The sequence below is a fragment of the Gadus morhua genome, chromosome 4 (assembly GCF_902167405.1).
Source record: "Gadus morhua chromosome 4, gadMor3.0, whole genome shotgun sequence".
Taxonomy (NCBI): domain Eukaryota; kingdom Metazoa; phylum Chordata; class Actinopteri; order Gadiformes; family Gadidae; genus Gadus; species Gadus morhua.
The window spans coordinates 1,354,931-1,375,469 of record NC_044051.1 but is presented as its reverse complement, the minus strand read 5'-3'; the positions used below and the strand labels follow the sequence as shown (position 1 = coordinate 1,375,469).

At 49.2% G+C, this 20,539-nt stretch overlaps 2 protein-coding genes and 1 long non-coding RNA gene across 5 annotated transcripts in view; 1 reads left to right on the top strand and 2 right to left on the bottom strand.

Moving 5' to 3' along the window:
* Positions 1-338: 338 nt before the first annotated feature.
* On the bottom strand, positions 339-7,820 carry LOC115541415 (zinc finger protein 62 homolog). The gene is made up of 7 exons (XM_030353130.1): positions 7,690-7,820; positions 5,876-6,078; positions 5,340-5,441; positions 4,961-5,056; positions 4,667-4,777; positions 4,135-4,258; positions 339-3,557 (listed from the first exon to the last, which is right to left on the bottom strand). Exons 1-7 carry the CDS (start codon positions 7,715-7,717, stop codon positions 709-711), a joined length of 3,513 nt encoding a protein of 1,170 aa, XP_030208990.1. The 5' UTR covers positions 7,718-7,820; the 3' UTR covers positions 339-708.
* A 13-nt stretch (positions 7,821-7,833) lies between these two features.
* LOC115541516 (uncharacterized) lies at positions 7,834-10,249 on the top strand. Of its 2 annotated transcripts, none has more exons than XR_003976369.1 (2): positions 7,834-8,301; positions 9,340-10,249. It is a non-coding gene; the product is annotated as an uncharacterized LOC115541516 (long non-coding RNA). The 2 variants fall into 2 exon arrangements; XR_003976368.1 differs by having other exon boundaries at positions 9,199-10,249.
* Positions 10,250-10,512: 263 nt separating this feature from the next.
* Positions 10,513-20,539, bottom strand: part of LOC115541443 (ankyrin repeat and BTB/POZ domain-containing protein BTBD11-A) — a 27,480-nt gene continuing 17,453 nt past the window's right edge. For both annotated transcript variants that reach the window (XM_030353183.1, XM_030353184.1), the window contains 8 exons: positions 20,484-20,539; positions 19,131-19,309; positions 17,955-18,060; positions 16,693-16,795; positions 15,658-15,739; positions 15,347-15,415; positions 15,087-15,200; positions 10,513-14,276 (listed from right to left, as the gene is read on the bottom strand). The exon at positions 20,484-20,539 is cut by the window's right edge and continues 207 nt beyond it. In XM_030353183.1, coding sequence (XP_030209043.1) covers positions 14,004-14,276; positions 15,087-15,200; positions 15,347-15,415; positions 15,658-15,739; positions 16,693-16,795; positions 17,955-18,060; positions 19,131-19,309; positions 20,484-20,539 — 982 coding nt within the window. In that variant the 3' untranslated portion in view covers positions 10,513-14,003. The remainder of the gene's footprint in view (positions 14,277-15,086; positions 15,201-15,346; positions 15,416-15,657; positions 15,740-16,692; positions 16,796-17,954; positions 18,061-19,130; positions 19,310-20,483) is intronic.

Sequence of the window (20,539 nt, the reverse complement as noted above, 5' to 3'; positions counted from 1 at the left end):
GGGCTGCGGAGTATAAAAGGTATAGGTTCAACTTCCAAACCCAATTCAACTCTGCAGAACACAGTCCCCAAACTTATAACTTTACTGCCCCCTTGTGTCTAAACGACCAAACCGCATCAATGAGTGTGGGAGAAAATAACTGACTGATCAATTGCATTGATTTGAAAACTGAGAACTAAAATTATATATAATTGTGCTTATGATTACTTGTAATGATTGGATTAGAATATAACATTTGAACTAATTTACATTTCATGTCGGCATTTTGTTTATTATTAAAATTGCATTTGTTAACCTGATGATTTGTTATATTAAATAATACAAAAACAAATATGAAATAACTTCAAAGTTTGATTTTAAGATTCATTTATTTGCTAGATAAACCAAAATACTTTGCTGTATTCAATTCAATATGTACACCTGATAGAGATCCTGTCAGCTTTAGAATACAAAGCCAGAACAAAACAAAAATCACTAGCATGCACAGCTAGCATAGCACATCAGCGCAAACCAAAATAAATCTCCCACAAGTCCCCGCCCGCCAGAAAAATAAATTAAACCAAAGCATACTTTATCCGCCTTGTGTTTTCCCAACAGCCTTCACATAAATCTCCTCCCTTTCTAAAGTAACCAAAAATAGAGTCCCTGTTGGCAGACAAACCACATCCCAAACAACAAGTGCACCCCCCCCGCCCCACCCCTCCCAGACTACTGAAACTCGATGCGGACCTCCTGAGTGAAGGCCACCATCTTGGGCTCGTGCGTGAAGGCGTGCTCGTACAGGCTCTTCTTGTGCGTGAAGGCCAGGCCGCACTCCTCACAGGCGTGGCTCTTGGGCTTCCCCGAGTGCGTGCGGCGGTGCTTCTTCATGTGGTACGACAGCCGGAAGCCCTTCTCGCAGATGTCGCACTTGAAGGGCTTCTCGCCCGTGTGGATGCGCATGTGCGACTTGAGGTAGCCCGACTGGATGAAGGCCTTGCCGCACTGGTCGCACTTGTACGGCCGCTCCCCGGTGTGGTAGCGCGTGTGCAGCCGCAGCTCGTTGGCCGTCAGGAACGTCTTGCCGCAGTCGGTGCACTGGTGCGGCCGCTCGCCCGTGTGCGTCAGCTCGTGGCGCTTCAGCGAGATCTCCTTCATGAACTGCTTGCCGCACGTGTCGCAGGGGTAGCGCACGCCGATGTGCACCTGCTCCACGTGGTTGGTGAGCTGCAGCTTGGTGCGGTAGGCCGCGGCGCACTGCGCGCACGCCCACGGCCGCGCCTCCGAGTGCGTGCCCATGTGCACGGTGAGCTCCGACGCCGAGCGGTAGCGCTTGCCGCACTGCCAGCACAGGAAGGGCTTCTCGCCCGTGTGCTTGCGCTGGTGCACCGTCAGGCAGTTGGACGAGCGGAACTTCTCGGGGCACGCCGTGCACGCGTACGGGAACTCGCCGCTGTGCACGCGTTCGTGCACCGCCAGGTAGGGCAGCTGGGCGAAGCTCTTGTCGCACTGCGTGCACGGGTAGGGCCCCGTGAAGTTGTGCTGCTTCTCGTAGTGCTCGCGCAGCCGCCGCAGCAGCGTGAACGTCTTGTCGCACATGGTGCAGCCAATGGGTTTGTGCATCAGCTTGTGGCGCTCGAAGGCGGGCTCCGAGGCCAGGATCTTGCCGCACTCCTTGCAGTAGAGCGGCGCGTGGATGCGCTGGTGGACCTTCAGCAGCGTCACGCTCTTGAACTCCTTGCCGCAGTCGTCGCAGCGCATCACGTCCTTGAACTCCACGCGGCACGTGGCCTCCTGGTGCTCCTTCAGGGCCGCCGGGTACTCGAAGTGCTGCCCGCAGTTGGAGCACCACACCGGGATCTTCAGCGCCGGGCCCTGGGGCTCGCCGTCGTCGTCGTCGGGGCCCCCAGGGCCCGCGCCCCGGGGCTCCTTCTTCATGGCCGACAGCCGCATGATCTTCTTGTGGCAGATGGCGTAGATCTGGTGGCGCTTCAGGCTGTGCATGTGCTTGAAGCGCCGCTTGCAGTGCACGCAGTGGTACGGCCGCTCCTCCGTGTGACACTGCATGTGCTTGTTGAGGTTCTTCACGTTGTCGAACGGCCGCGCGCACACCGGACACGCCTTCGGCGCCCGTGTGCCCCGGGGCTCTGGGACGCCCGCCGCCGCCCCCTCGCCGCCGCCGCCGGCCCTGCCCTGGCGGTCGACCTGCGCCAGGATCTCCTCCAGCGAGCGGCAGGGCTCCTCCCTGGTGCCCTCGTGGCCGTGGATCAGCTGGTGCTTCTTCAGCGTGTCCTTGTACTTGAAGCCCTTCTCGCAGCCCAGGCAGACGTACGGCCGCTCCTCCGTGTGCGAGCGCAGGTGCTTGGCCATGTCCGCCGTGCAGGGCAGCGTGCGGCTGCACACGGGGCACACCTTGCCCTCGCTGTGCGCCGCCGCCCCCGCGGGGGACGCGGCGGGGCTCAGGGCGTCGGCGCCCGGCTCCCCCGAGCCGTCGGCGGCCCAGCCGGCGCGCTTCAGGTTCCGGCTCTTGCAGATCTCCTTCTGGTGGCGTCGCAGGACGTACGGGTGCTTGAAGCGCTTCTCGCAGTACGGGCACTTGTGCGGCCGGACCTCCGAGTGGGACTTGACGTGCCGGTCCATGTCCACCCTCCGGGCGAAGTACTTCCCGCAGAGAGCGCAGTGTTTGCTCTCCGGGGCGTCCGACGGGCCAGCGTCTCCGGAGTCGGCGGCGGCGGCGGCGACGTCCGGGTAGGCCTCCTCTTCCTCTTCCTCCTCCTCCTCCTCCTCCTCTTCGGCCTCCCCGTCAAACGCCTCGTCGCGCTCGTGCACGCGCATGTTGTGGCGCGTCATGTCGTACTGGTCCCGGAAGCGCTTGTCGCAGTTGGGGCACTTGTACTTGAGCTGGCGGTTGTCCGAGTGGATCTCCAGGTGGCGCCGCATCGCCGTGGCGCGCAGGAAGTTCTTGCTGCAGACGGGGCACGTCTTGTCGTTGGGGTACTTCCTGCGCGTGCGCTTCCCCCCCGGGGGGGAGGGCGAGTCCTTCCGCTCGCTCAGCGCACGCCGCTTCAGCTGCAGTCGCTTGCTCTGCTTCAGCGGCTGGAAGGAGGCCGGCTTCAGCGGGTCGGGCCCCTCCTCGTCCCCCGGGTCCTGGAGCTCCCCCGGGTCCTGTAGCTCCCCCAGGTCCTCCAGATCCCCGTGCTCCTCTAGGTCCCCGTGCTCCTCTAGATCCCCGTGCTCCTCTGGGTCTTCTCGATCGTTGTGGTCCTCTGGGTCGTCGTGGTCCCCGGCCCCGGGGGCGTGCCCCCCACCGGCGTCCGGAGGCGGGGCCTCGGCGGGCTCCTCCTCCTCCTCCTCCTCCTCCCCCCGGCCGTTCCCGGCCGGCTGCGTCTGGATCTGGATGTAGTCCAGCAGCGTCACCGTCTCCCCCTCCAGCTGCACCGTCACGCAGCCGTGCAGGGGCTCCGACGGCGCCCGCAGCTCGAACTGCTCGGCGTCGATCACCAGCTTCTCCAGCTGGGGCAGCGCCAGCGAGGACAGGATGCAGTTCCCGAAGGACGACGGCAGCGACTGGGACTCGTCTGGAAGAGGAGACGGAGAAGGTCAACAGATGGGTCTGTGTTTAGGACCAGGTGACAGGAGAGTGTCGACGTCAGGGGGGTTCACCCCTGGTTGAACGGTACTGGTCCGATGGCTCATGACTAGATTGAATCCTTGAGCAAGGGTTCTGACCCCCGACATGCTCCTTAACGACTCAATGAATTCACCAGGTCCCTTCTCAACCAATGCCTACTAGGTAACTAAATATTCGTAGCCTAAGTGGTTTTATATCAAATATGTACGTATGATAAAAATCTAAATATATGACACAAAAAGAGGATTTTCTTTACGGCCAATAAATGAAAATTCATTTGTAGATCATTTATAAATCCGTAAAACATCTTTAAATTAATTAAACAGTGATTGGATATCGTCAATAACTTCCAATAATTTCCGTCTCGGTCTCTTTCGCGATAAGTGGCCATAAGAGTTCGTAAGATTCATAATACTGAAAACAACTCAGCATCGCTGGGCCGCGGGTCGGCGCGCCACACAGTGACTCCAAACTGTTGACATCAGAACCCGAGAGGGCGCGGTAACCCACGGTAACCCACGCACCGTCCAGGTCCGGCTGGCCGAGCGAGGCGTGGTACTGGAGCACCGTCCGGAGCTGCTGGGGGTCGGGGACGGACTGGAGGCACTCCTCCAGAGCCGAGGGGACCGCGTCCAGCAGGGAGGCCGTCTGACCGGGGGGAGGGGAGGGGGGAGGGGGGAGGGGGGAGGGAGAGGAAGGGGGGGACGGAGAAGGAGGGGGGAGGGAGGGAGCCATGAGATAGGCAGCCCATAATAAGAGTGTCTGCCTATCTCATGTGTGTGTCGTTTTGGTTTTGAACCAGAATTAAATACCACATGACACAACCCGTGGTCACTGTCTGGTACCTTCCAGGTCCTGAGCTAAAGACCGTACGGTACGGTCCATGGTCACTAAACGGTAGAGTGTGTTCTGAGCTAAATGCTATTTGGGACAGTCTGTGTTCTTGACTCAGTGCCACGTTTACTACGTGTGATGGTGATGATGGTCCACCGGTACAGAGCCCTCCGGTTCAGGTGCTGCCAGGCCTGGAGGACGGTGTGATGCTGGGGTACTTACATGCTGCAGGTCTGGGACCGGCAGCAGGCGCTCCAGTCTGGACAGGAAGTCCAGCACCAGCACCTGGAGAGCGGCGTCGTAGTCCGGACCGAAGTCCACCGGGAAGTCCTCCTGGAACAAAACCATCGTCAGATTTTTAAACTGTTTTTAAGCTAACCCTCACATCAAAAAGATTTGTATGTATTTTTCGCTGAGTACCATTACCATAGTGTGCAGTGCTGCATATAACAATGATAATAATACTTAAATAATAACAATATATTTGTGCGTACATATAGAATTAATTTCAAATACCTGGAAGAACTTTGCCTTCTCTTCGGGATCCTTTAGTAGAGATTCAATTTGATTCACGAAGTTGGATTCAGGGAACTGCACATCTGCGAAATACGGCTGAAAACAGGAGAGACATAAACGATCACTGAACAGTAATAAATCGTCAAACGATTTGTCCTTAACGGCACACTTTATTTTGTTCATCCCATGCGAGATGAGGCAAAACAACGTTTTCAGTAGCCTAGGTAACAGGATTTTTACGTTGATTTAGGACTCACCGTACTTTAACCCTCTTGAGTCCTCTCGATTGTGAGTCTCTCCAACAAAAACTCCCATAAAGCACTATGATTTACAAGCCGTATATATCTACAGACGGAGAAAACATTGTGCATCTCCCCACCTGTGCTGTCCATGTGGATATTAAGGACTTTATATGCTCCAGGTGCATCGCGATGGTCTCTCTCTCGGCGCTCTGCTCCGACCGACAGAGGTCGAGAACCACCTGATGTAAACAAAAACCACACGTAAACAAACATCAGAAACCTCAGGGACTGAATTCATTACCTGAAACAATGCAAATGTATTCGCTTTTCGGGAAACTTAACAAAGCTGCTGATGTTTAAAGAAAGGTAGGCTACAACATAAGATTAATTTAGCCTTGCCTAGTTTCTCTATTGCACCATTAGAGTACTTTCTCTTTTGCTTTAGAATCTGCGTCTGTGCCTACTTAGGTAAATAACGACCCTTGGAAATCGAAAAGGAACGGGCAGCTTGGAGATTAACACGCATTTGCAAATTAGTCTGGCACTTCCAGACTGTGTCAAAATAGCTTGACTATGGAATTACATTACCGTTATATATATATATATATATGTGTATAAAAAGGAGAAGTTTCTCAACTTCTGAAAACTCCTTGAGCAACAATCCTTCTCTCACCCTCGCTCGGAGTCCCAAGAGGAGCTGGGCCTTCTGGTCGGGATTCAAGAGTTCTGGAACGATGTCCGTGACGGTGCTGATGAACTCCTCCAGCAGCCCGTAGCCCTGGACGTCGCCCCGCTGGACCACCTGCCACATGGCGGCTGAAACCAGGCGCAGCGGCGGCACGAAGAGACGCAGGGACGGCAGCGGGAGATGGGCCTCTGGGAGGAGGAGGAGGAGAGGAGGGGATCAGCTCAGGCCTTTGGTAGCCTGGGTCACGCGAAGTGCATCGACACGAGCAGGCGACAGACGCTCTCGCTCTCGCGCACGCGCACACACACACACACACACACACACACACACACACACACACACACACACACACACACACACACACACACACACACACACACACACACACACACTTCAATTCAATCCGCCGGCAGAAGGGTCGGGAGAAGAGCAATACATTTCTTTCTGCTTCCGATACGTTTTTTTTGCAGGAGCGAATCACCAAGCTGGCTTTTCCCCCTGGTGCGCCATTGGCTGGTTTTACACAATGACGACAGGGAAGCGACGGCAAGCAGCCTATCGAGCTGCCTCCGAGGCTCCTGGTTCCATCTAGATTCCACTTGGGTTTTGAATTGTCGGTGCCGTTGAAGGAGTAAACGATTATAAATGCTACTTTAATGGCACCGACAATCCAAAACCCAAGGGGAATCTAGATGGGAAAAGTGTGTGGTTCAAAACGTGAGCAGCTTTTACTTCTTCGCCACCTACAGAGTTTGTTATGTACGATAATTCAAAGACCCCATGTAGTTTCCCCCCCTGACCAACGTGCAATTTACGATTGAGCAGCCTTGGTCTGGCAATAGCCGGCTATGCCTTTGGGGCCGAAGCAACAGTACATCACAGTGACCGCCTCCATTTTGGAAGCATAGAGGACTGGATGTTAGTTACTGTGCTGGTGTTAATGCTTATTTGGTCATTGTTTAGTAATTAATCATGAAATCCTGTGTCATCATGGGAAGACATTGTTGGATTTGAAACTGCTGTTTATAATGCAAGACGTGTCAAAGCTACATTTTTTATGGATTTAGGATTTTTTTTAATTCAGGGTCTACAGTACAACAACTCCCTTGGGTCCTCTCAACATGGCGTAATATCTCGACCCAAAACTCCCATGATGCATTCTGATGCGCATGCCCTGTAGCCGTACAGTGTGGGGTCAGAATCATGAGGATAACTTTTGATTGAGTCTCAGTTTTGCATTATGTGGGATCTGGAGTCTTGTAAGGGAACGACAGAGAAATGGCTAAGATTATTTTACTTTACATAATATCGGTAACATACATTGCATTCGTGGTGCAAAGGAGGATTCCCAGCATGTCCTCTATTATGGCTATCAAACAGCGCATTTGAACGTTTATATTGTATTTGCTATTTATTATTCTACTTTCTGTGAAACATTGTGTATCTGCAGGTATCGAGAGGTTGTGACGGTAGTAGTTGTGTTATAAGTTATACCTTGTGATCCTTGATCGCGGTTGTTACTCAACAGATATCGCCCCGAGTTGTGATGAGGTCGGTTTGACAGGTTACCCGCGAGCTACGGCTAGCCATCATGGCTAACATACTAACTAGCCAGCTAGCGGGCTAGCTCCCTGCTAGCCGGTTAGCTCCCTGCTAGCGGGTTAGCTCCCTGCTAGCGGGCTAGCGCCGTGCTACTGTCTCAGAGCGGGGTACGCCATGTTGAAAAACGGGCGCACACAATCTTGCAGAAACTTGATAAGCAAAAACATTTATTATATTTTAGGTCCATATCGCCTTACCATTCTCACCAGGACTCGGGCTCTGCATCTCGGTATTCAGATGGGACAAAAGCAGAGGATAAATGTCTTAACTTGAAATGGTTGTGAGTCACTCTCCGCCCGACCCTGCGGTGCTAGTGGGGTGGAAGGAGGGGCGGCTCGATATCTGCGCTGGGTGCGCAGAACGACCGGATGTAGTTCAGCATGCGCTGCAAACTGTAGACACCGTACACACCCGGGCGCGCACCGCATACGAGGGGGTGATGGCTGCTTTATTCACCTGTTGTGTTGCATGACAAGACGAGTTATGACAATAATAAGTTCCAAGTAGCTTATTTGAAACGATTTTTTTTGTCAGTCGAAATGAATAACATACAATAATAAAAAGTTGTTACAAAGTTTTGAATACAAGTATATATTATTTGTGAATTTGTTTTTGTTTCTGAAACTATTTCAACTTGTATCTTTTTTAGAGTGAAATTCAGCTATGCAGCCCATGATGTAACCAGTGTCGCGTATATTAAAATGAGCCTGCCTCAGGACGGCACAGACGGGGGGAACTCCGCCGTTAATTAAGAGGACAGCTTTGATTGACAACCGGCTGAGCAGGTGTGCCGAAACCCATCGCTTATGGTAGGTAGAGCGTCGTTTTCTCTTTGGAAGGGATTCAACCAACCGCGTTCATTAGAGCAGTTGGGAAAGATTATATTTGGACGCACATTTGTATTAAATGCTTAAACTGAAGACTGCGATAGAAATAAATGGAATGTCGCAGTTTCATGTTCAATAAATGATACACCTTGTCTCTATGACTATGAAATTCACCGACTCCCCACTTTCATAAATATGAATACATTGAAATATGAATGTACTGCGTTCATATCAAATAGTAATCAGCTTTAAACGAGAACCATACTACAATCACGGCAATTTTGTCACATATTTTTTTATTGCTTATTTTTCATTGGCATATAGTACCCACATTGTAATAACACAAAACTCGAAAAAATCAGCATAGTCCTTTAAGAAAATAGCCGCCAGGGGCCGTGGTTACACTGATTTTACACAGGGCTTCGTGCGTAACAGCACCCCCTAGCGGTTCTATACGTTTCAGAGAATCTTACCCCTCTCTCGGACGCAGCCATCCACACCCACCACTGGCTGGAGGGAGCTCCACACATCAACACACACCTCGCCACCCATGTCCCTTCATTGGGAGGTTGAAGTGCATTGGAACTTCGTAACTCCTCTAAATTGAGTGATAAAATAAAATGTCATAGATTAGCCTACTATCTTGAAGACCGAATTGAATCGACCACGTTAAAACCAAGTGAAACAATTCAGGGTTCAGGTACCCGTTCAAAGCGGGCACCTGAACGCGGGGTCAGGAGGTTTGGTCCTCATTTAAGGTTCTTTCATCAAGGAGTTGATTGTTTCATTTCCTTATTTCAATTAAAGAAGTCATGTTTTTTAATTAGTCTCTAAAACCCCCAAACCACAAGAGCCGTAGCTAATAACGCCTCCCCCTAGATGAATTCCCGGCGCTAGCACGACGTGCTTTAAAGACCTGTGGCGTGCCAATGTTTTGCTCTGAGGATGCATCCAACTCGACTCCTCTCCTTTTTATACCCTGGCCGTCCTCTGCCAACACAAACCATGGCTGCGTTCCAGAACGTTCTCCTTGATCCCTCCTGCTGTGGGCACCAGCAGTATCACGACTGAGCACTGGGAGACTGGGAACCGGTTCGGAACAGCCGAGCTGCCAGAGACATTAGTCATCAACCAACTGTCGATCATCTGACCAAACAGAACCTTCCTACTCTGTAGCCAAGCACCTTTGTTGCATGACGGCGCGCGACGTATAATCGCTCAAACATTTCCTATTCGGAGACACCAATGTACCCTCGGGACCCGTGACGATTTGTGGACGAAAGCGGATCTTTGGGTCGCGGATTCGACAACGAGAACAGTGTGCACAACGGAGATCGAGGAAAAGATCTGGAGATTGAGCAGGAAGCGAGATGTGGAATCGTGTTAGACAGACTATTCTATTGGAATGCGGCCCATACAACTATAAACTATCAATATAAATGGAACACGCGCCGCGGCCTGTGGAGACGGGGTCGTTGAAGGGGCAGGCATCCTTCACATCGCCAAACCTCCAGAACAGAGTTGTGAAGGCAGCTCTCACACCGGGGAACAGGGGAGAGAGACCCTAAAACGACGTGCAAGAGTAGGACAGAGTGGGTGAGGGTTCTACATAACCCATCAGGAGAAAGAGGGCAGTGAGTCTGAATTACCCTTGTTCTGTAAGAGGAAAATCAATCAATACAGCTACATCCATAATTCCTGTGTGGGTTTTCAGCTAGATAATAATGATGTTACAGGATGCTGCATTGTAAGTGCTTTTTGGTGGGTTTTGAGTTTGGGCTCTTTTGGCGTTTTAAGTTTGACTTCTTTGCTGAATGTTTTATTTTTATTTTTTATATTAGTTGATCTAAATCCAACTTTTTCCTATTTTTTAAACTCCAACCTTGAATAAGAAAGTGTATGCTTTGGAATAAAGGGCCCTTCATCTTCAGACTTTGTGACTTCAGACATTTAATTCCTCATAGTGCCACCCTGTCTCTCTCTACCATTTGCTCTCCTGAATTATTCGGTACGGTTCTGTGGCTCATTAAACACACTTTCACCTCATCCCTCTTTAAATCTGCATGAAAGTCTTAACAGATTTAACTTTGTGCGAGGAAGATAAGTTGGCCTGTGTGACACTAAATATGACAGTTATAAGACATTAAAGGAACAATCAACCCTAAATATGAATACTAAATATTAAGGATATAATGAGTTTAAATTCTGAAGTTTATTTTCCCCTCCATCAGACGATTGTACAAGACAATGTATTGCTCACTTGCAAACAATGTCAAGTCACAAAAATAAACACAAAACAAACCCAGTATAATATAATTTTTTCGTGTATCATAATACAGTATAAAAAAATAATCTTGAAACAAATCTTCAGCATGCGCGTGAATGGAATTACGTGGAGAATCATAACAGGCCAGGGTCACAACATTTTGGAGACTCAATCGTTGCACGTATCTGATGGGAGGAGAAACTGATTCTTAAGCCGAGATGGGTGAAATAGAGAGAGTGGCAAAAACAACCCACACGGTGTAAAGGTCATCAATATCGTTGTTTTATTGGCTCTAAACCAAGCATCTCAGGAACACTTGCACTGTCTGTAGCACGACGGCAACACCTTCATCACGTCGTTAGACTCTACACCACATCCCTGCTATTAACACCAGCTATCATTTATATATCAGGTATTTTTTTATATGTATATATGCATATATATATATATGTTTATATGCATATATATATGTATATATACATATATATATTTATAGTACAATATACATGTTTTCATCAAAGGTAAAATTGCAAAAAAGTGAGCTCCTGGATTCCTACTCTTTAGTATTGCATGCATGTGTTGAGTGCGTTGAGATGTGTTGGACGACGGGGAACGGACGCGCAGGCAAGGCGCTGCTCAGCGCCGTGGGTTCGTGGAGAGATGTCACGTGGCGGGCGGACAACGCCGCAGTTTGACCGGGACACAGAAAGGAGCCATGCTGCTCACCCAAACACAACCCGACACACAACTCAAACGCACACTCGCACTGCTCATTCAGTGAGAAGCACAGCTTAACGGCGCAAAATAGATCTTCTTTATTCACTTTTTTGTTATTGTTTAATGAGGAATAACAAAGGGGCTAATATGGAAAGAAATAAACGTACAGTTACTGAAGAGAGCTGAGTGCAAATCAACACCAAATCGTTTTGAAACACTAGCGATACTGCGTTTGACTGTTTGAGGCACAGCAATAAGGTGGAGGGCCTTGGAGACTAAAGGTAGCTGGATACTTCGCTGTGCAGACTGCAAGGGACGCATCCACCTCGGAGGTCACCCAGGGTGAAGGAATGGAGGGTTCATTTAAAGCTATGATGGGTAGTATATGTGCACAAGATAAATATACTGTTGTTAACTTTTTAATATAACTTTAAAATAGCTAATCTATGCATTTGTTTTTAAATAATCCAAAAATATCGTTATTTTCTTATATAGGGCATCTAGTTCATATATATCTATGTATCTGTTATCTTACTGTATTTACCACACCAAGCAATACAATGTCAATATGGAAATAGGCTATTTCCATATTGTTTATATGATTTTTTTTTGCTTTTGTAAAACAAAATATCTGAAAATGTAAAATAAACTGTATAGTGCTATGTATGTAGGTAAGAAAATAAAGTAGGTTCATATAATTCATCTTCTGTAACTATTTACAGATGTAAAACGGCCTCTTAGCTGCACACGTTCCCCCACCTAATAAGTCAATTGGCCTAAAATACTTTGTTGAAGTCATCGTACGTCTGCTACAATCCATTGTGTCCTTCGGCTGTCGTATCAGTCATCCAACCCATTACACAATAAGCATCATTTACCATCCAGACAAGCACCATACAGAATCAACACTTCATGGACCCCAACTCAAACAATTGTTAAATGTTGATTATTTAGAATTCATATTTGACTCATAATTATTTAATTATTATTGTAAGTTTGAAATTTGTTTTTTTAGCGAGAATTCTTTGGACCTTTTTAAAGTTTGGGCTCCAACTCTGGGAATGTCGTTTGCGCTCTATCACAGCGGAAATAAGCGCATTTAAATTTCGGATAATTTACAGTAGGTTAGAAGAACGTTTCATCATATTTTTAGTTACAGGGAAGCTGAATGGAAAAAACAACCAATAATCCGGCATGGTTTTTTAAACAGTAGTAAAAAGGTTAACATCCTCTGCTACTTTTAACACGATTTAGAACAATAGCCTACCCTAATTCAGCTCTACCGTTTTTTTTTTGTTGGCATAGAAAGCAAGTGCTTCACAGACAAACAGACAAAAACATACATGCCCTTTTGCATAAACGAGAAACGAGAAAAAAAGCCAGAGCTTTGTTTTGTTCCGGGAATACATTCGATGAGATTGGTGTCTTCTGCCAAGCGAGAGGGAAAGGGGGGAGTTATCAGAGTAAACACTGTACATTGTAGTTTTAAAAAATAAAAAGCACATAATGGACTTCCAGGACTTATTTACATCTGTCTGAACGCACTTGAAATAAGTTTATGTTTCTCCGTCCCGTGACCCCCATGTGTTGGTTACACACGAGAAGAGAGAAGAAGAGACATCGATCCCCTCGACGCGGTGAAGTGAGAGCCGCCACGTAAACTAGCGATATGGCCTCGGCGAGCGTCATGCATAAACTGTCCAGAGGGGGGAGCCCACGGGCCGGTGGTCCTCAATGGAAAAAGTCCAGCTTGCGCGTCCGATCTTTTTCCAAGCATTCCGTGATCGGTGTCTCTTTTCCGAATCACAAAATCGTATGCACTTACACACACGCACTTACACACACACGCACGCACACACGCACACGGAGTAGAAAAACACAGGTGAAGCACACAATGTGTGTGTGTGTCCGTTACCAAAAAACATGACAGGATGCTTTGATGTCGTTCGCCCAGGAGGCTTCCCTTCCCCTCGATCTCCCAATGGCTTCAGTTGACATCTCTGGTTTGGTCCACCGTCTGAACCTGCTCGGGTGGCTGAGGGTGGCTGTGGATGGTTTCAGTTTGTCTGATGTACTCTACCTTTTAGTTTTTTAAGTTTTGTTTTCAAAGAGCGCCAAGTAGCACAAAAAGAGCTAAACTTCTAAGTTGGTCCCTTTTTTAGCTTCCCCAAACCATCGTTGGAGGTGTTTCCATGCACGTATCGGATGTGAAGTACGGTCGTATGTTTCAAGTCCGCAGGGTCTCGACGAAGACTCCAGAGAGTCGCGGTCGGAGAAGTCCGTTCTTTCGTCCACGACAGTTTCCTTGCGTTTGAGCTCCACAGTCGTACTTTGACAACGTTTCAAGGACAACAGCCGCATTTCGCAGACTTTTTCAAATGCTTTAGGTTCTGAGCGTTTCGAGACAAGAGACCACCAATGAAATCCCTCGTTGATGCACGAGCCAATGGCAGCGTCTGAATATTCCTTTATAAGGGCGTAGGGCGGAGGAGGAGGTGGAGGTGGAGGTGGGCAGGAAGGGAACGCATGGAGGCCAAGTCAGTTGCATCTTTTTGGCACTAGTGTTTGTGTGTGTTTGTGTGTGTGTGTGTGTGTTTGTGTGTGTGTGTTGTGGTTCTTGGGGGGCGTGGCTAGGTGGTGGGGGGCGGGGCTTGGTGGGGGGCGGGGCTAGGCTCGGGAGGGAGGGAGGGGCCAGGGAGGGTCACACCACGGAGCCCTTGGAGGCGGACAGGTGGATGGAGCGGATGCGTGTGGTCAGCGTCTTCTCCAGCTCCAGGAGGATGTCGGAGCAGATGCCGGGGGAGGCGGGGCTGGAGGCGGGGCTCTCGGCCGCGGCGGGGGCGGCGGCGAGCTGCTGGGCGGGCGGCGACAGCTCGTACAGCAGCTGCTTGAAGGGCTCCAGGTCCGTCAGCAGCACCATGTTCTTCAGGAAGAAGCCCTCGATGAACGCCGTCAGATCGGCCGCACCCAGGAACTGAGAGGGGGAGGGGGGAGGGGGAGAGAGGAGGGAGAGGAGAGGAGGGGGGGAGGGAGGTGGGAGGGAGGGAGAACGGAGGGGAGAGGAGGGAGGGGGGGAGGGAGGGAGGATGGGGGAGGAGAGAGGAGGGAGAAGGGGAGGGGAGAGGGAAGATGAGGGGGGGAGGGGGAGAGGAGGGGGAGGGGAGAGGGAAGATGAGGGGGGGGGGGGAAGGAGGGAGGATGGGGAGAGGAGAGAAGGGAGGGGAGATGAGGGAGGGGAGAGGGAGGGAGGAGGGGGACCAGGGTTAAGTGAAGGCAGGTTATGTTGTTGCTATGTTGCCAGTATCATAATTAAAAGGGATCAAAGGGGATCTCATATGATTAGAGAGGGTTTACAAGAGATGTGATTCGATGATGAGGCCCTCTGATCCTAATTCCAATAAACAATCAAAATCCATTTTGCGTCCCGCGGAGATTTGGCTGTTGGATTTAATTAACACATCAGCGAGCCGTCTGGAAAGAGTCCTCTTTCTTTTTTTAAATACCATCTTTCCCCAGCATGTGATATTATAGAGAGGACATCAATTAATGACATTCATGTAATCTAAAAATTAATAATTAATTTCCTATTTTGAATTTTGACTATGTTAAAAGTAGTGCAAATTGTAAAGGTTGGACCTTTTAATTGAGTTAAAAGACAACGTAAAATCTCCCATATATTGTGGTAGTGTATGGGGCAGGCTGTGGTTCAGATCAGCAGTAAGGAATATTTAACCAACTATGCAAAGAAACAAGGTTTTCAATGCACCACACTCTGTGTGTGCACCTTGGCGTGCTTGTAGAGGTCCACGCAGGTCTCCGTGGTGATGTTCTTGGAGCAGATGATCTCACAGTGCCGCTGCAGAGCTTCCAGTTGGAAGAATTTGGCAGCAGACAAGAGCTGGAACAGAATAGTAGAAAACAATAGACGACGATGATGGTGAGGGAGAACTGAAGCACGGCCGTATAGGGGGGGGTCGTCCCACAGATTGCTGTCAGTGATGATGTGTGCTCCGTGTTTAACGTCTTTATGTTCGGCGAGCTCACCTCCATTATCTCCGTGTTTCGGATGTGCAACGTTTCCGTTCCGCCGTAATAGAGAAACTTCATGACCAGCTGTGACACACAACACATACACAGTTAGGAATCAAACGAAGAGATGTTTTATGTCTGTAAGTATAACTTTTTTTGCATATAGCGTTCTTTCATTCGTTCTTTTATACAGTAGATTATAAACTAAACGCAAACATTCAGCGTTCGTGAACGCCGTCACAGCCAGCTAACACGTCTAGTTTATATAAAGAGGTTTGTTGCTCTCAACGAGAGGTGGGAATGAAACAAGTTAATCTGCCTCTCACATGGAAAATGTTGTACTTGACGTGGCTGATCTCGATGCAGGTGTTCTCTGCTGCTGGTCGGTTCTGGAGCAAAGACTTGAACCTTGGAGAGACAAAAAAGGTTATTAGAATTATATATAATTATGAGAACAATATGTTATAACATATATTTAATGTCGCATATTCCGGCTTTAGGAAATGCTGTAGGAAATAGCCTTAAGGGCAGGGTTTGAGTTAGGTGGGAGCCAGTGGGAGCTGGGCTCCCATAGAGAGAGGTCTGGCTCCCATGAAAGCAGCAAACTCAAATATCTGTGGGGGTCTCTGAAACTACAGCAGCATAATATTCTATTGACGTTAAGTGAGGGATAATAGAACGCCGGTCATTATCGGGAAAGTAAGCCCAGACAGGGCGAACCGGACACTGACGCGAAACTGAGGTGTCTTGCTTCTTCAGGACCTGAAGGGGCTTATTTTCGATAATGAGCGGCTACTTGCCAAACAAAAAAGTAACTTCACAAGGTGTGTCTTTTTACAATTGATTTGTTACCATTCGTAGTGTTGATCAGCAGAGAACAAGTTAGCAAAAGAGGTTGACGTCAATTAGCAACCGAACACGCTGGCGTTGTGAAGGGCCCATGCTCTTCTCAATGTTCCACGGCATTGAGAAGAGCCGTGTCATAATAGCTTATATTTACTTGCGCATCTATATTTATTTATTTTTCAAGAGACCCCCACAGAGATGGAATCATAACTCGAACCCTGCTTAAGAGCAATGGTACTACTTTGGCTTTCTGCCACTTTTCAGACTAGAATGGGCAATGGGACTCTATCCTTCATCATCTGAGGGAAATGGACTGAACCGGAAATATTTGATGAGTTCGTGAGTTGAAAAGTCCAACCAGCTCGCGCAAAGGTACCATCATTATAAAACGTCCCTCAGCCGTAGCGGTCTGCAGAGATCACTGGGATGAGGAGCGGATGATTAATGAGACGCGTCCCCCTCCCTAACAGACAGAACCGGGCCGGGGGGTCACGAGATGCTGTCCACAGGTTTACCTGGCCGAGGCGGTGAACAGCAGCACTTTGTGTGCATAGAAGGGCTTCCCCTCCACCAGGAAGGTGACGTCAGACATCTCCTTGTTGTTGAGGAAGTGAGGGTCTGTGGGCGACAGCACGGATTAGGTTGATGACCGACAGAAAAAAAAATACTTAATTAAACGAGCGATTCATTATGCTTCCTTTGGCTTTATCAGACCAGACATTTTACCCATTGTGCACTGAGTTTTATTCTCAGTCCGTCTGAATCTCTCTCTCTCTCTCTCTCCCCCTCTCTCTCTCTCTCTCTCTCTCTCTCTCTCTCTCTCTCTCTCTCTCTCTCTCTCTCTCTCTCTCTCTCTCTGTCTCTACCTCTCTCTCTCTCTCTCTCTCTCTCTCTCTCTCTCTCTCTCTCTCTCTCTCTCTCTCTCTCTCTCTCTCTCTCTTGCTCTCACTCCCTCTTTCTCTCTCTATCTTCGTCTATCTGTGTCTCTCTCCCTCTCTCTCCCTCTGAAACACACACACACACACACACACACACACACACACACACACACACACACACACACACACACACACACACACACACACACACACACACACACACACACACACACACACACACACTTTGTTGTACCAATCCGTTCCAGTCGTGAACATAAGCACCACCAGATGGCGCTGCAGGGCCTTGCCTTCAGCAGCCACTCTGCTGCATAGTGAATCAATCTGCTGCCCCGCCGACTGAGGCTGCTAGGGAACATTATTACTGTTTGACTTCAGAAAGGCATCGCAGCCTTTAAGTTGTTTTTGTTTAGGGTAAACAACGGAGGATTGATGAAACACGCTCGCTCAGCAGATTGTGATTTTCAAATCAAATATTTCACATCATACTGTCCCCGGGACATTTTGGGTTTTTTGTTTGTCGTTCTAGTAACGAATCTCAATAAAGCATTACAGGTATCCGGGCTGTGTATCTGCCTTCGACGTACAGAGAAACAATAACTCTGTCGGTGCGATTGCTCTGATGCCGAGACGCTCGCCAGCTGACGCTGAACCCTGTGAAAACCAAACACAGAAGCATCCGTTCTCCAATGCTTACTTCGCTGCCCTGTTTATATTGGATCATGTCTTTGCTGCGGAGACACACGGATTCGGTTGTACAGCCGCATTATGAATCAATCATTTCTGAAGAAGATGCGTCTAATCGTTGCTAGAGGCCATGCCCTAGCCCCCCCTCAGCTAACCCCCCCCCCCCCCCCCCATATCGGCCACCGGTTTCTTACCGAGACGTGAGGTCTGCTTCTTCTTTATCTCTGTCAGTTTGGGGATGGGGAACGGTCCGTAGCACTGCGTGAAGATAACGGCCAGCTGCTGGCTAATCACCTCATTCTGTTAGTCAAACATAAAAAAAGAACAACACACAAAACAACACAGATGTGAGAAATGAGATAGGCGCTCATTAGCTTAATGTGCTTCTTCTCCTAGCCTGCACCGCTCGACAAACTACACGACGCAGAAGTGTACGCTAAGCCTCGTTCTCATGTTCATTTATGAGATGCTAATGTAAGGGGCTGGCACTAACTTGTGCAAATTAGAAAAGGTTTGGCAATTACTGGGGACTACTGGGAAGGGTTCTGGAGGAAGGTACATCTTTGATTTTGTTCCTCTGGACAAGAGTTTCGGTTCAATTCTTTATTTCTTTCTTTGTTCTTGAGCTAAGAGAGGGATGTTTGAAATCTGGTCCTATTAGCGCGCTACATCCCAGCAGACATGTCATAGTATGTTATACGGCACAACCGTGCGCTGACCTCTATACATGACCAAATGGTAAGTGGACTGTATTGTTATTGCGCTTTTATCCAAAGCGCTTTACAATATCGTCTGGCATTCACCCATTCACACACACATTCACACACCTGCTCCAGCTCGTTGAGAGCGGTTAGGGTGAGGTGTGTTGCTCAGGGACACCTCGACACTCCGCTAGCAGGAGCCGGGGATCGAACCAGCAACCTTGTGGTTACCAGCCGACCTGCTCTACCTCCTGAGCCACTGCCGTCCTTCCAGTCGATATGACTAACCAATACGCGTTTCAATACAGGCTATTAGTATGTGCTACACGTGAACCTCCTAAGATGGCCCAATTTGATTGGTTCGCTATCTCGGGATATTGGGCAATATCCCGAGATTGAGATCTCAAACTCGGGATATCATTTTCAATCGCGAAATATCCCGCTTTGTTTGCTAATAAAAACAAATAAATTCTGTCAAGTGTTATCTTGTTTATTTTGGGAGTGTCCACGTGTAGTATATACTAAAACAATTATTCACCTCAGGCTCCGGGAATAGCCTGAATAGAGAACTGGAGGATAGAACAGTGAATGGAGGGCGTTTCCCCACGATTCAGCGTTCACGACCCAGACCCAGACGCCCTGTAAGCTGAGCACGGCCGGTGGAGGCACCTTGCTGGCGCGGAGGATCTGGAACATGAGCGGCAGGCCGTGGGTGATGAGCTCCTCGGTGTACTCGTCCTCCTGGATGGCGCTGAAGTCCTTGAGCAGCCCCTGGATGAGAGGCCGCCGCTGCTGGATGAAGCAGGTCCTCAGCGACTCCAGCCAGGTGTGCAGCGTCCATGGGACCCCTGAGGAGACGCACGCGCACCCCCCCCCCACAGTCAGTAAACGGGGTTTTAAGACGGGGGAAGTCACTTTGGGGATTTCACAATCGGAGAGAGTACTGCGTCATACGGGCGCTGTGAAGAATCTCGCCGTTCCACCTTTAATGTGGAAACACGGCGGGAATGTCGGAGCAGTGAAGCCGTTTTGTCGTTTTTTGGATTCTGCAGAATCTGCGTTGATTGTTGCAGACTTTGGACGACAGATATATGAAGCGGTACTCTCTGGTATCAGAGAACGGCCAAACGTGGCGGTTCCCCTTCAACCAACCAATGAGATCATCAGCCAAGGAAAGGATTATGTTTGGAGGGACATTGGAAACGGGGAAGGTCAACACCGAAGAAGCCCGAAGCTACAGAGCTAATGTCACCATCGGCGACAGAACAAACACAAGGTCAAACAAACAGCTGTTGTCGGTACACCACAGTCGGTACAGGTGTTTACAATTATCAACAACGGCAACGGGGAGCATTTTTAGTGCACGTACAAGCACAGTTGGAAATGAACACGTGGACAAATGGAAAGCACCACTCAAACACGATGGAATCACGCAGACAACCAGCGCCTGAGAAGCTAGAGTCGAAGTGCTTTCAAAGAGTTGTTTCTGTTAAGTATTTTATGACTAGGCTGGACGAGTGGGTCTGTGTGTGTGTGGGGGGGAGACTACTGAGTATGTGTAGAGCCCAGACAAGGACAGGCAGCTACCACCTCACACTCAAAGGAAATGGCATCATGTCCTCTGCTCAATCCAATGTTGCATTGGAAAGGATAACTTTTAGATCAAAAGTCTAGCTCGGATCAGTGTGTGCACGTGTGTGCATGTGAAAGACAGTTCATGAGTCTGAGCGCATGAGTGTGTATGTGTGTGTGTGTGTGTGTGTGTGTGTGTTTGGGTGCGAGTGAGTGTGAATGTGTGTGTGTGTGAGCGAAAGAGTGTGAGTGTGTGTGAGTTTGCACTTGTAAGCGTGTGTGTGTGTGCGTGCGTGAGTGTGAGTGTGCGTGTACATTGTGTGTGTGTGTGTGTAGCACAGGACAGGACAGGTAGAAGAGCGCGACAGCGAGCGGTTAGCTCCAGCGGACGGTGCAGCGGTGTTGGGGCGTCGGGCGCGCGCGGCGGCGGCGGCGGCGGCTGAGTCTGACCTAAGCTGCGGATGTCTATGGTGATGTCCACGTGGCCGTGCTCGGCGCTGTGGTAC